Source organism: Pogona vitticeps, chromosome 1 (assembly GCF_051106095.1).
Source record: "Pogona vitticeps strain Pit_001003342236 chromosome 1, PviZW2.1, whole genome shotgun sequence".
In the NCBI taxonomy this organism is placed as follows: domain Eukaryota; kingdom Metazoa; phylum Chordata; class Lepidosauria; order Squamata; family Agamidae; genus Pogona; species Pogona vitticeps.
The window spans coordinates 331,843,583-331,857,897 of record NC_135783.1 but is presented as its reverse complement, the minus strand read 5'-3'; the positions used below and the strand labels follow the sequence as shown (position 1 = coordinate 331,857,897).

The 14,315-nt window shown below is 40.4% G+C and overlaps 1 protein-coding gene across 2 annotated transcripts in view; it reads left to right on the top strand.

The window, feature by feature from the left end:
• Positions 1-14,315, top strand: part of ITPK1 (inositol-tetrakisphosphate 1-kinase) — a 138,142-nt gene that overhangs the window by 82,390 nt on the left and 41,437 nt on the right. For both annotated transcript variants that reach the window (XM_020802209.3, XM_078383739.1), the window contains one exon: positions 13,761-13,878. In XM_020802209.3, coding sequence (XP_020657868.1) covers positions 13,761-13,878 — 118 coding nt within the window. The remainder of the gene's footprint in view (positions 1-13,760; positions 13,879-14,315) is intronic.

Here is a 14,315-nt window from a genome sequence, read left to right as displayed (position 1 = left end):
GACATGGCCTAAGGAGATAGGCACAGATTATTAGGGTTTTTCCTATTATATATATATTGCAAGAGTTTACCATTACTAACAAAAGTTAACTTGAGTGTCACTGCCATTGCGTCATCTACCAGTGTCACCTTCAGCTATCATGTCTGCCCAGTAGCTGCCTTGAAGAGGGTGGCTGCATCTTAGTCTGGTGTCTCAGCTGCCTTGGGTGACCTTGATAGGAGTTCAGCCTCATAATGAAGTCTGACCTTCTCATGGTATTGCTCTCATTTTCAGTGGTACACTCAGACCAGTTAAGCTGGTGTAAATTATGGTGTACAGTGGTGCCCCGCTAGACGCTTACCCTGTTAAATGACGAAATCGCTTGACAATGCCTTTTTTGCGATCACTATAGTGATCGTAAAATGATCTTTCCTATGGGGTTTTTTCATTTAACGACGATTTGTTCCCTGCTTCGTGAACTGATTGTTCGCAATATGACAATTTAAAACAGCTGATCAGTGGTTCGCAAAATGGCTCCCCGCTGTTTTCCAGGCCTATTTCCGCAAGACAGGGATTGCAAAATGGCCACCTTATGGAGGATCTTCGCTGCACAAGCAGGTATTTCCCCCATTGGAATGCATTAACAGGTTTTCAATGCACTCCAATGGGGTTTTTATTTTCGCATGATGACAATTTCGCTGTACAGCGATTTTAACGGAACACATTATCGTCGTCATGCGGGGCAACACTGTATATCCAAGAAGACGATGCAGTAAAGCCTTTTATCTTATATGAAGTGAGCAATGCCTGATGTTCAAGCTGGGTTCCGAAAAGGAAGAGGCATTTGAGATCATATTACAAATATCTGCTGACTACTGGAGTGTAACAAAGAATTTCAGAATATCAGTCAGTGCTTTATAGACCACACCAAAGCCTTTGACTATATGGATCATAAGGAACTATGGGTTATTCAGAAAGAGATGGTGTGCCTCAGCTCTTGATTGTCTTCATGCAAAACATGTATTGTGGACAAGAAACAACAGTTAGGACAGAATTTGGAGAGACAGAATAGTTTCCTGTAGGCAAAGGTGTCAGACAAGGGTGCATTTTGTTGCTTTATCTCAATCTGTGCGCAGAACATAAATGGAAAGCCAGACTATATTCCAAAGAAAAAGGAGTAAAAATTGATGGAAGTTAGACAGTAAAGAAAGTTGACAGGAAAAAATTAATTCATATGAAGCATAATGCTGGAGGAAAGCTCTGCAGGTACTCTGGACTGCCAGAAAGAGGAAGAAATGGGCCCTAGATCAAATCAAGCCTGAATTGTCTCTGTAGGCAGAAATGCTGAAACGGAGGCTGTCATACTATGGACACATCATGAGAAGGCAGGATTCCCTGGAAAAGACAGTAATGCTGGGAAAGATATAAAGCAGGAAAAGAGGAAGACCAAATATGAAATGGATTAATTTGCTAATGAAAGCCACAGATTTGGATTTACAGGAGCATAGGGTTACCATAAGTTGGAGCAACTTGATGGCATGTAACAACAATAATTATTACAGAATAGTAAATATAGTTAATTAACTTATTATGTCATATTTATTACTCCATCATTTCCCCCAAAATCTAGAGAGATGAAATTAAAGATTAAGTATAATTAATATTTATTGATTTATTTATTGCATTTTATTCATTATAGATTAAATTAGGTCAATTCTGAGAACAGTGCATTTTTAATTTGGTTACTATTTGAGAAGAAAGAGCAGGAGTTGTTTAAATAACAAAAGCTTGAAAAGGCTGCTTACATAACAAAATTCTCGGTTGACTATTGCCTTTACGGAATCACTTGAAGAGTTACAAACAAGTGAGCTTTTGAGTTCCCTAGAATTCTTAACAAAGCATTGATGGTGCAAAATTTAGGGACAGGGAAGAGGTAAAACCTTCAAGTCAGAAAGTCTGATTAAATAAAAGGAGATTAATTTATTGACTTCAGAGGAAGAAGAAGGCAAAAAGGTGGTTTGTAATTGAAGTTAATTAAAGATATCCTGTACCAGTCAACATGAAAAATATTTTTAGTAAACAGTGTCCCCATTGATGTTAATGGCCCATTTAGTGGTTTGCTATCAAATTTCTATGACAAAGCCATTGCATTTCTTTTTAGTGAGGCTACAAAAAAGGGCCTGGGAACTACATTTATCCAATTTAGCTGTACAGCTATAAAAATACCTAAAGTGTCTTGAATCTTTAGTCAATTCTTTATAAGGGCAAGGCCCTAACCTGTGTATTATAAATATATTGAATAAATAAATTCAGTATGGTGTGAACAGTTCTAGCCTTATGCCTGATGGTTATATTCTTGAAATGTTGTAATGCTTGCAGTAAAGGAAAAATTGAAGGACAATGAGGTCAAGCAGCGGAAGTCAAATATTTATTTCCTTTGAAAGTACTACACATGTGAATTGTTCATTTGGTTTCTTTTGGGATGCGTGGTTTGACCTGGATATTGAGAATTGCTGCTTTTGCAAGTTCTGAACACAGCATTTTATATTGTTCTTTCTTAGACTGTACCTTGGGGACACACTTCAAGGTGAAATCTACTTAAATGAAAAGAATTGTTCCAGTTAATACTTATACAATTAGCCAATCTTGACATTTGAGGCAGAACTTTTGAATTGATGCTATTGTACCTTTAAAATGCTTGCTCTTGGCTGTGGAGCTCAGAGTATTAAATAGCTGCACTGAAAACAAGCTCTTCGTTGTTGGGTATTAAGGGGAGAGGGCAATTTAAACAAAATAAAAACAGAAGGATCTTTGCTCAGAGGTTCTAGTCATTTGCCAAATTTCAGATAAACAAAGCAAGGGAATTATTGTTTGCAGAGATAATTCTACTTTATACATCTGAAGTGAATTTATAAATAAATACACCTGCTTATATGTGGTTTATATGCCTTCTTGCATAACATTAAGGCAAGTACAAAAGAGTGAATGTTCCTGATCATCATGGTTGGTACAGAGTCCTTTGCATATTCTGTAGAATAATACAGGGCCTTTCCTGGGTTTTGCGTCTCAGTTTGCACTAATCCCCTCATCTCACCTCTCCAAATTGCTTAGTAGCTGATTACCCTTAGAATTCACCACTAAGTATGGTTGCCCTGGCTTTTTTATTTCATTTATTGTTTATCAAAGGAAAATTGTGTATCCATGTGAAATGACATTTAACTCTACTACGTACATTTTACTTACACTTGCCAGTTGAAAACCTGTGGGTAGTCAATGTTTGTTTCATATTAACAGTGCATAAATTAAAGGAAGCCGGGGAGAGGGGATACTGTTGTGAGTAAACACCCCCCTTTTTTTTCTGTCAGTCTCAGTTTAACAGAGAAGCCCCCAGCAATTAGAGAACAGTCCTTGCAGAGGGAATCCCCAGTGTAATTGCCAAATCAAATGACTGATCACCATAGTGGGAAAGAGATTGCAAACTGTAAAAAATAGGATGTGTGTTGATAGTCTTAAATGGGGAAGAGGTACAGTCATACATGCCCAATTTCTCCATAGCTGCTGATACAAAAAACATTGACAGTATTACATGACAGTTGTTCCGGTACGCCTGGTCTATTTCACAATGAAAAGCCTCTCCCCTAAGCCATATTCTCTTTGGAGAGCTGATAGCAAAAGTGAAAGTTCAGCAACACCTAATGATGTGCCAACATCATTCATCTAAGTTACTTGTCACTTTTAGGTGTCCTCTGTGACACAGATTAAACTATGTTCTAATTAGCATTTTAGAATAATAAAACATAGGCTTTCTCCTAGTTTGCAGGAGGCAGCACTAAGGTAACAGCTATTCTTTGAAGTATAACTGTTAATTTGTAAGAGTTTTAAGATTTGACCAACATTCTGAACATTACTTTTATGGATTACAGCTCCCAGAATTCCCGAACAAGTATGACCAACAGCGATATAAAAAGTAATTTTTCTGAGCCCAATGAGTATATATGTTTTGAGTTTAAAAATTTTATATATATATATACACACACACCTACACTCCCAGGAGGGAAAAAGGCAAAATATTGTGGTATTGTAACAAAGTGAACTTTCTTCGATGAAAATCCACACCTTCAGACATTAAGAATGCAAATATATGCCCTCTGTATTTATACAGATCTCCATGACCAGGTGATGATGCAAAATGAAAATTATCAATTAAAGGAGGCATGGGACTATAAACCTGTTAATTAGTTCAGTTAGCAGGCATACCAGGATGATAAGCTGGTGTGGCAGGTGGATTTTGCAGCCACCAGAAAGTGAAGAGTTGTCAAGAGAGACCATTTTATAACCTAATGATATTGTGGAAAACTGGGTTATTAATACTTGTAGTGTGGTGGTTATTGTTGTTGTTAAGTGCTGCCAATTCAGAGCCAAGTTAGATTAGGCATCCTTCAGTCTCGAGGGACTATGGTAATGTGCTCTGTATAGAGGACTTGGAACAGCATCTAGTGTGGCTGAGAAGGCCAATTCGAGGGTGACAATCCCTTCCACACTGAAGACAAATACAATCTGTCCCCTGTGCAGCTCCCTGATTTAGCTAGTTTCATGACTGCCGCTTTGCCTCACCTGTTGGACAAGGGTCTCTTCAAATTGGAAGAGGCCCGTGACCCACTGCCTGCTTCCAGGCTGAACACTCAGACGTCAAGGTTTCCCATCTGTTGAGGTCCATTCCTAAGGCCTTCAGATCCCGCTTGCAGATATCCTTGTATCACAGTTGTTGTTTCTCTCTGGGGAGATTTCCCTGCACTAATTCTCCATACAGGAGATCTTTTGGAATCCGACCATCAGCCATTCTCATGACATGCCCAAGCCAACGGAGACATTGCTATTTCAGTAATGTATACATGATAAAAATTCCAGCTTGTTCTAGGATTACTCTATTTTGAACTTTGTCCAAAAGTTATAGTTATAGCCAAGTTATAGTGATCCTAATAGGGTTTTCAAAGTAAGTGAGATATTTCTGGTCCCCAGGAGAGGAATTGGGATTGTACTGGCATTGAATACAGAAGTACACAGTTTTATCCCAGCCATTGTAGTGACAGTATTTCCAGAATTGCTTTTCTGTACATACAAATTGGGCAAATTTTGTTGTTTTTAAATTAGATTCCATCCATACTGTATTCCTTTCCACTTGTGATGCAGCACGTAAGTTACATGGACTCTTGGATGTCTTCTGGAATACATTCTACATGTGGCACCTTTACAAAAATGCTTTTAGTACCACAGCCAGTTCTTTAGACATTATTGATTTTTGTCATTGCTTAAAATGTGTAGAGCACAGAGAGAACTGTGACTACAGTGCTCACCTACTGCTGTGCTTTATACCATTTTTGCTTGGAATGCTTATATATAATTCCCTTGCATTATTTTTGATTAAACATCCATAATGACTAGCTGCCTAGGGGCAAATGGTCCAAACCCCCCAACTGTATAATTACTTTAAAATAACACTGAACAATATATTTTATTTACTGCCATGCTTTAACAACATAACATAGCCTTAAAGTAATACATCTTGATTTATGTAAGAAAAAGAATTGGTCAGATTTAATGAGTTGGTTCCTTTGCTTCTATATTTTAAGCAATGATAGATGTACTGTACTATGTACTTCATTCATATAAAATATATTATTTAAAGATCAAATTGAAAAATTGTGTTTCCTAGTTAACCTCAGTAGAAGGGAAATGATTATTATATGTGGTGGGAAATTGCCACTAATTAATGATGAATGCTGCTTGTATTCCTGGTTGTGTGCCAAACTACCCAGCCGGGTTGCCAGAAATCCAAGTACTGTAGGGATTCATTATTTAGCAGCAATTTGCTGCTGTGAGTTATGCCATTTCCTGTCTCTCAGTATTAACTGTGCAACAGGATTTTGTTCAAAACGTTTAGAAAAGTGTACATGAGACACCTTTTAAAATACATTTCTAATTTGTAGTTTGAATGAAAGAATATTTCAGTTTGCTAAATGTGATTTTTTGTCTTTGTGCATTTTTTAATGTCACAAATAGGCATGGGATTTTCAATTTTTTTTTTAACTACAGCTATCAGAATTGAGCGGGAATTTCTCCAGCTAGATCTCTGGTAGCGTCAGCCAAAAATTCAAAATTCTCAGAGGAAGTTCAGGATATGCATCTATTCTTCCCCAAGGCTCTCTCTGCAAGAAAAGCCAATAAAGCATTAGGAAAGATATGTGTGAAGCTATCTAAGATCCATAGGTGCTGCAAAGCATTATGGGACTGTAGTACAGTACAGTGGTGCCTCGCTTAATGATTACCTCATTAAACGATGAAACTGCTATATGATGACTGTTTTGCAATTGCAGAACAATGTTTTAATAGTCAAAATTCGCTTCCTGACAATCGGTTCCCTGCTTCGGGAACCGATTCTTCGCTAGAGGACGTTTTTAAAACTGCTGATCGGCGGCTTCAAAATGTCCACCCGCTGTGTAAAATGGCTCCCCGCTGTGTTTTTGGACAGATTCCTCGCTTTACAGGCACCAAAAATGGCCGCCCCTATGGAGGATCTTCGCTGGACTGTGAGTTATTCAGTCCATTGGAACACATTGAACGGGTTTTCAATGCATTTCAATGGAATTTTTTATTTCGCTTAACGAGGATTTCGCTCTACAGCAATTTTGCTGGAACGGATTATCCTCGTTAAGCGAGGCACCACTGTATTCTCTTTTCATTAGGTAGTGCCTCTCAAAAAACTACCTGCCCTCTAATGCTTCACGGTCACTACAGTCATGTGACCAAAATCTAGACTTCTTCCAGTTAATGTTCATGGCCTGCAACTCCTAGAATTCTGCATATTTATTTATTTAAAATACTTTTAACTTGCCTTTCTCCCAAAAAAGGTCAAAAGATCATTAAAAACACAATATTAAAAGCTAAAAACTGAAAATTATTCAAATATTTGTTAAAATAAACAGCATATTAAACGTGTTAGGTAAAAAAAATTACTAAAAAAGCAACAAAAATACAAACCATCCCCTTTTAAAACACCTCTCAGCCAGCCAGTCACTATGGAAAGGCCTGCCTGAAAAGAAGGGCCTTAATCTGCTTGTCAGACAGACAGCAAAGATGAGGCCTCTTCTATGAGGAAACAGAGATGGCCCTCTCATGTATCCCCACCAAACATGCCCGGGACTGAGAGAAAGGCTTCTCTTGGGCAGGTTCATAAAGAGAGATGCAGTCCTTGAGATAGCTTGGACCCAAACCAGTTAGGCCTTGGGAGTTCTTGGAGAATTCTGGGAATTGCAATCCAAAAGCATGCAAAAACATACCCCAATAGGCTCTCCTGAGACACAAACAAATATACTAAATCATAACCTGATCTGATCTGGTGTTGTCAGCACTGATTATCAGAAGCTCTGCAGGGTTAAATAGACAGCGGGCTTTTTTTCAGCCTGTATCTGGGAGATGCAAGGATTGAATCCAAGACCGTCTGCATTCATGTTCTTTAGTAGCAGTTAGAAGCTGCCTTATATTGCTCTCTACGATTATTTTTTAGGGATGTAGTACATTTCCCCTCATATTCAGAAATGGAATCACCTGTTTCAGAGATAAATTGGCAAATGTTCTAATTTTCCCCATTTCCCCTTTCCTCTTTTTCTCTTCCATCTCTGTTAACATGATCTTAAAATATTTTTGCTGTGGGCACTATTAACTTTGTAGCTTGGGCTTACAGTGTGTGGCACGTTCTGTACATTCTAAGATTAGATTTTCTTTTTTTAAACTAAATAGGCTTTGCCAGATTGCAGAGCAAAATCTGTACAAAAACATAGTGGCTGAAATCCAGTAGTAGGTCGCAACGAGAGTAGGCCCACTGAATTAGCAGCAGTTTGGTGAGTCAGCTGCTCTGTGAGATTCATTGAGTCTACTCTTGTTATAGTTTACTGCTGGATTACAGCCTTTGGTTTCTGTGTGGAGAAAAAAGCACATTAACTGTTCGTAACACATAAGGCGGTTCTGTTCATGGCAATAGTGCACCTTGTTGTTTTTAGCCCGAAAAGGTGATAGAATGTTGTCATGCTGTACGTTTATCTGACACATATGAACTCCTGCTCTTTGGAAGAGATCAAAGCCTAATTGCCTATGGGTTACTAGCTGGATTGGTTGTTGCAGCTGAGTTTTCATCATGCAGAGATTTTCTCGTGTGCAGAAATTGGGTGTGCCAGAATTCTTTTACATGGAATTATTTATTCCCAAAGTTTGCTTTCATGGAGCAGGAGTAAACAAAATAATTGTGCACATACTCCTTCTGTCCATGTTCTTTGCCTTAAGCTTACCATTATCTCCCTGAGTGACTTGTTCTCCCAGCCCAAACTCCCCTTCATTAGGAAACTTTCACTGTAGCTGCTGGCTTGCTTGTTTCATATCTGTGCTGCCTTAGTCCCCATCCTCTGCTGGAGTGTATTTAGCTCCATTTTACTGATTTTGTTCCTTGTCTTTTTCTCTCTAAATTAGCACACATAATGCCATTTTCCAGGCTAAATTTAGGTATTCGACTTTATGGACCTCTTGTCTACTAAGTTAAGTGCTGTGTTTAAAGTGATAACCAGATGCATGGCTGGATAAGGTGTTTGGTCTGAATCAGCATGGGTCAACGTATGCCCTTATGACATGTGAGTCGCATATGATGTGCCCTTCAGGCCCTCACAGCCACTGCCACTAAATGTTGGTAATGTGATGCTTTTTTACATTAAAACAGAGCATGGCTTGTTTGAAAGGCAATCCTGCAAGGGAGCAGAATTCTTTTGCAAAGCAAGACACACGTTCGTCCACACACCTCTTGTACTGAGAAAATTATATCTTTTTGTTCTGCTGAAAGAGATGTGTGTCTCCCCCACTCCACTTCTCGTTGACCTGTGCCAGTGCCTTTCATGTGAGTGCTGCATCAGAGGAGGGGAATTTTGTAGAAGAGCTGGGAGGGTTGAAGTTGTCCCGCTAAAAAAAAAAAACAGTGTTGCCTGTTTCTCACTGTTATACAATATGATGAAAATGTTCTAACTTAGCTCCTAATGGTAGTTGAAAGGTCAGTACTGTCTACATGAATTCAGTCCTAATCCTGTTTTGCACAAGGAACACGGCACAAAAGACTCCCACTAGTTAATAGATTGCTTTCTATTTGCAGTTCTGAAATAAGACTATCCAGTGGTTTCATTTCAAAGTCTGTGACCCATTTCTCAGGGATGAACTCACCTTGATCCTCTTACAGCCCACCCGATGGTTTAAACCCAATGAGTGATTGCCACTAGGTGTGGGGTGAAGGGTTGATGATGCTGCCGTAGCTACTGCTGCAAAATGTTGGTACAGCACCACTTTCTTCTGTTTTCCTTTCTGGCAACATAGATGAATGCTTTTACTGGGTTAATATCTGTCAGCAAAGGCGTATAAATGTCCTGTCTGATTAATTTGCCACTGCAGTTTTAGGGAAAGGTTTCAGGATGTCACTTTTGAAACAGCCTTTTACAACTGTTTACTGTGTTTTATTTAAAGCATTAATATTTGAAAATAGTTTCGTTGGTTTTTTTAAAATAATTGTTTTTAAATAATTGTGACCAAAAAAGTATTTTTCCATTATGAGCTAGTTTGCCAAATTTTACAGTAAAAAGTGGTATACCCTTTGCTGTAAAATGGACAGAATTGTTTTTGGTGTTAGCACTAAAATGAACTACAATTGGCAGTAAGATTGCTGTAGCTCTACAAGCATTGTTGCCTTTCTGAAAATAGAAGTCTCCATCTTCCAAGGGACACACAGCCTTTAGCTAGCTGCATAAGATGGCAGGTATTCCTGACCAGTCTTACTCTCTGGGCTAAACTGAAGGAGGGAGATTACACAGTTGGAAGAATCGAAGGTCAAGCCAAAAATAAGTAATGCCTTAATATAGCCATTTCAGTTGGTTGTTGCTTGACGGAGTATTTTCCTTGCTTGCATTTTAAAAAGTCATATATTTCTCTTGATGGCATGGTTATAGCGCACTTCATTTGTAGCAAAATTGCATCATTTTGGAAGAAGAACCATATCCAAGGATTGCTCATCGCCTGCTATGTATTAGTCAAAAGCAAGCTTGTTGGTAGTAGCACATTAGCTCCTGAACTACCGTATTTTTCCATGTATAAGATGACCCCAACTTTTCCAGCCCCAAATAAGAAAATTTGATCGCTGCTTTTCCCCTCCCCTTCCTAAACCCCACAAAAGCAGGATCAAAGGGCTGTGGAAGTGGAGGGGGAAAGCAGCGACCTTAGGAAGTGCAGGGTTAAATCAGCGATGAAAGGGCTGCAGGATCACAGCCCTTTGATTCTGCAGGCCTTTCATCGCTGCGATTCTGCAGCCATTTCATCGCTGATTTACCCTTTCATTCAGGGCTTAGGAAACGAAGGGGTAAAGCAGTGATGAAAGGGCCGCAGGATCAAAGGGCTACGATCTTGCAGTTCTTTCATTTCTGCTTTATCCCTCCATTTCCTAAGCCCTGCAGTGTGCATGCACACCCCACTCTGGATCCGCTTGCAGGTGAGGAGGAACAGCACCCACTGCTTCAGATCTGTGAAGCAGAAGCAGAAACAGAGGGGGTGGGTCCCAGCACAGAGGTGCCTCCAGACCCCACTGATGAGCATAGGGTAGGCAGTTTTGCTACCACGTGGAAAAACACAATAGTTGTGCTTTACAGTTAAAATGGGAAGTATTTAATATTCTTTGGAATAGCCTTTGTGCCCTATCATATACATTGCAGCACTTCACAGTCTGTAGACAACTCCAGCAGTTTCCAAACTCTTTTGTTTGCTACTAGATTTTTTTTTTACTTTATTCATTTCAAAAGCTTGATTTGTTAGCTAGATGTCCTGAAGTTGATCCATTTACAGTTGAACTTTTTAAACCTTAGGTTTTGAATGAAGAGTGATGATAAGTGTGTTCCCCTTCTATCACTTTTTTGTCTACTACAGTGGTGCCTCAACTTATTCGTCTCTACTTATGACCATTTCAAGTTACGACCAGCTCTGGCGGCAAAATTTTGCTTCGACTTGCAGCCGGAGCTTTAAGTTACACCCAGGAGAAGGCGGGGGGAAAAGGCGGGGGATTCAAACCATTGGTGGCGAAGAGGCTGCTTCTTTGTGGCTCTTTCACCCCAACAGTTAGGGAAAGGGGGCAGGGGTGTTACCGCACTGATGGTGGGCTGAAGGGGTCCCCAGTCCTGGCTCCCAGAGGAAGGGTCTTCCTGCGCTGCCTCCTCCTTCCTGGGAGGGCTGGCTGCCCTTCTCTACCAGTGGGCGGCTCCTGAGCAGCAGGTGGCTTGCCCACTGGGGGCACCCGATGCTGCCTCCCTCTCCGGCACCGGCTTCGGCAGCTGCTCGCCGGGGTGGCCGCGTCAGGCCTCGGCACTCATCGCCGGCCTCTGCGGCGTCATTGCTGCTGCTGGGTCCCAGGTCTCGCCGTGGGGTACAGACAGTCCCGATCCTGGCTTCTGGAGGAAGGGTCCTCCCACGCTGACGCCACCTTCTTCCTGGTGGGGAAGCGCCGCGAGAAGACGGGAGGACCTTTCCTCTGGGAGCCAGGATCGGGGGGGCTCTCCAACCCCGTCCCAAGGCCTGGGACCCAGCAGCAGTGGCGGCATTGGCCCCGCAGAGGGCAGCGAGGAGCCAATGCCAGTGACGGAGTGGGAGGCGGGCGAGCCACCTGCTGCTCAGGAGTCGCCCACCAGTGGAGAAGGCTGAGCCTGGCCTGGGCCACCATCATTGCCCTGCCCGCCTCGCCTCCGCTGTGATCTACCTCTCCAGACACTGGAAGGAGAGGCTTCTCCTGGCCAGGGCGCTCTGGTAACTTACCTCGGCCTCACCCTCTGCCATGGCACCTCGGTGTCAGCCGGGGACTGAGTGCCATCAGAGGGGGCTTTGGAGTGGTGAGGTAAGGTGCTGCTTTTTGCTTTTTAAAAACTGTTCTGGGTGGCTTTTGCAGGGTGGGTTTGGGCTGGGGGATTATGTTTCTGTGCTCTGTTTTTTTTGGGGGGGGTTGCAGCCCCAGCGCCTTCCGATGGGGCTTTCTGTGCGCTTTATATTTGGTTTGTTTGGTTGTGTTTTTAAGCCCCAGCAACTTCGAGGCTTGATCTGTTTGTTTTTCATTGTTGTTGTTTTTTTTCCAAAGCCCCAGTGCGTCCCTATGGGGCTTGCAGTGTTTTATTTTTATTTTTTTTGTGTAGGGGGTATTTTTCCCCCTTCTGGAACAGATTAGACTCATTCTTTGAATAGAATTTTTTGGCTTTCTGTTTTGACATCTAGGGTTTCACTTTCACTATTGTATCAATGATTGAACTGTGGGGCCAAATTGTCATTAAGCAAATGCAATTGTCACTTGGCAAATGGGTTTTGCCAATGAAATTTTTTTAAAAAGTGATGCTTCTCTGGTCAGGTCTTCCTCCACATATCCATATTTTACAACAAAGCCAACCCAAAATATATTTCTGGCTAAGGCAAAGACAACAAAAAACCACCTTCCATTGCAGAGAAAGTTAATTCAATACATTTTTGCTAGCTGGAGAAAATATAGGAAGACACCATTCCATGTACATTCTCACTCGATGTAGAGAATTTGACAAAATGTTGGATTTTGCTTCAAAACTGCCAACAGGAAAATGTTTTCTGTCACACCTCAGGGCAACAGCTTAGCATAGCAGCCTGTGTAGCCTACATACACTGGCTCCATCCTAATTAATACCTAATGGTAGGGCTGATACTGGATAAGATACATGTCCCATGAGCTACATGTGACCAAAGAAGCATGTTTGGTCTTCCAGAGAAAGAATTAACAAGGCCCAAGAAAAGATTGGTTCAAACATCTATTTTATACTCAATGTCACAATAATTTTTGATATTTTTTTAAAAAAATAAGTGCCATTGTTGAATTTTTACATTAGGTCTTTTTACCTTTACCAATATAAAATGAAAAATTTTAAAGTTAAAATAAAGCTATTACTATTATTACTATTATATTGTTATTTTTAAAGGATTTGCATTAGATAAAAATTATCAAAGTAGAGTGAACCAAGGCTTTTAAAAGGTGAAGTACCTATCATTGCATTTTGCATTCTTGAAATCCCAAAGAAAATATAGCTGTGGACACTTAGCATCAAGGTTGCTGCACTAATGAGTGAAGACTGAAGGTTGAGGGGTGGGAGGCATATTGGTGACAAAGAGATATTCTAGGAGTAAAGGTCTCAAAGAACCAAGAACAAGGTACTGTAGATTAAAATCTGTTCCAAAATTATGCATCTTCTAACCAGCCATGGGAAATGTTGTTTATGGCACCTCACAGTCTAGCTGTGAAATTGTTCACATAAGAACAAGTATTTGATTGATGGCTGCTACTGATAAAATTGGGACTTGGGTAAGGTACTGTAGTTGTATCAGGATATATACTTTCTGGATTAGTGTTAAGCGAAGGGGCCTGATAAGGGTGAAGAGGTGAGCAGCAGAAGTTTTATTAATAGTTGTTCATAAAATAACTGGTGTTTTTGCTGGAGTCTGGCCAAATAGCAGTTTTAATCCTAGGAACAGACACCATAAGCTCTTTAAATCTAGGGCATCTTCCTCGTGGGAAACTGATTTTCATGTAATGGTTTATTCTTTTCCATGGGGTCTTCTGTAGTCAGTGTTCCTCTTGCATGCAGTGTTCATCTGTCTGCTTTCCAATAAAGCATTTTCCTTATTTATTGTCAATTCTCTTCATTCCCCAGGAATATATTGATGCTCATCCTGAAACTATCATTCTGGACCCCCTCCCTGCTATTAGGACACTGCTGGACCGGTCAAAGTCTTATGAGCTTATTAGACAAATAGAGGCCTACATGCAAGGTATGTTTTGTGTATCACTGGTAGTGTATCAGTTGGAGAAGACTTGATGCATGTTAAGAAAGATAGTCTGCATTTGGACATAGCTACAAAGTACAATCTTTTCAAAACTTGTTGCACATTGACCTCAAAGAAAATGTATTTTCAGAATCTAGGCCTGTTAAGCATTTTGAGAAAGGATAAAATAAGTCCTCTCTTTAAGGCAACTTCTGTTTCAGATACTCTGGGCATATCAAAACGTAAAATAATGATTGTGTGTTACATTTTGATTCACCTGACATCTATGCACATTATCAGATTAGAAAACAGGTGGTTTTTTTGTGCATTTTCCCTATGGATTCTTCATACAGTGAAGAGAGCTGATATCATAAAAAGTTGTAGCTTTATCATCACTATGGAAGCTATGTGGATTAAGCGACAGAAGGTGTCAGCAGTGCTGC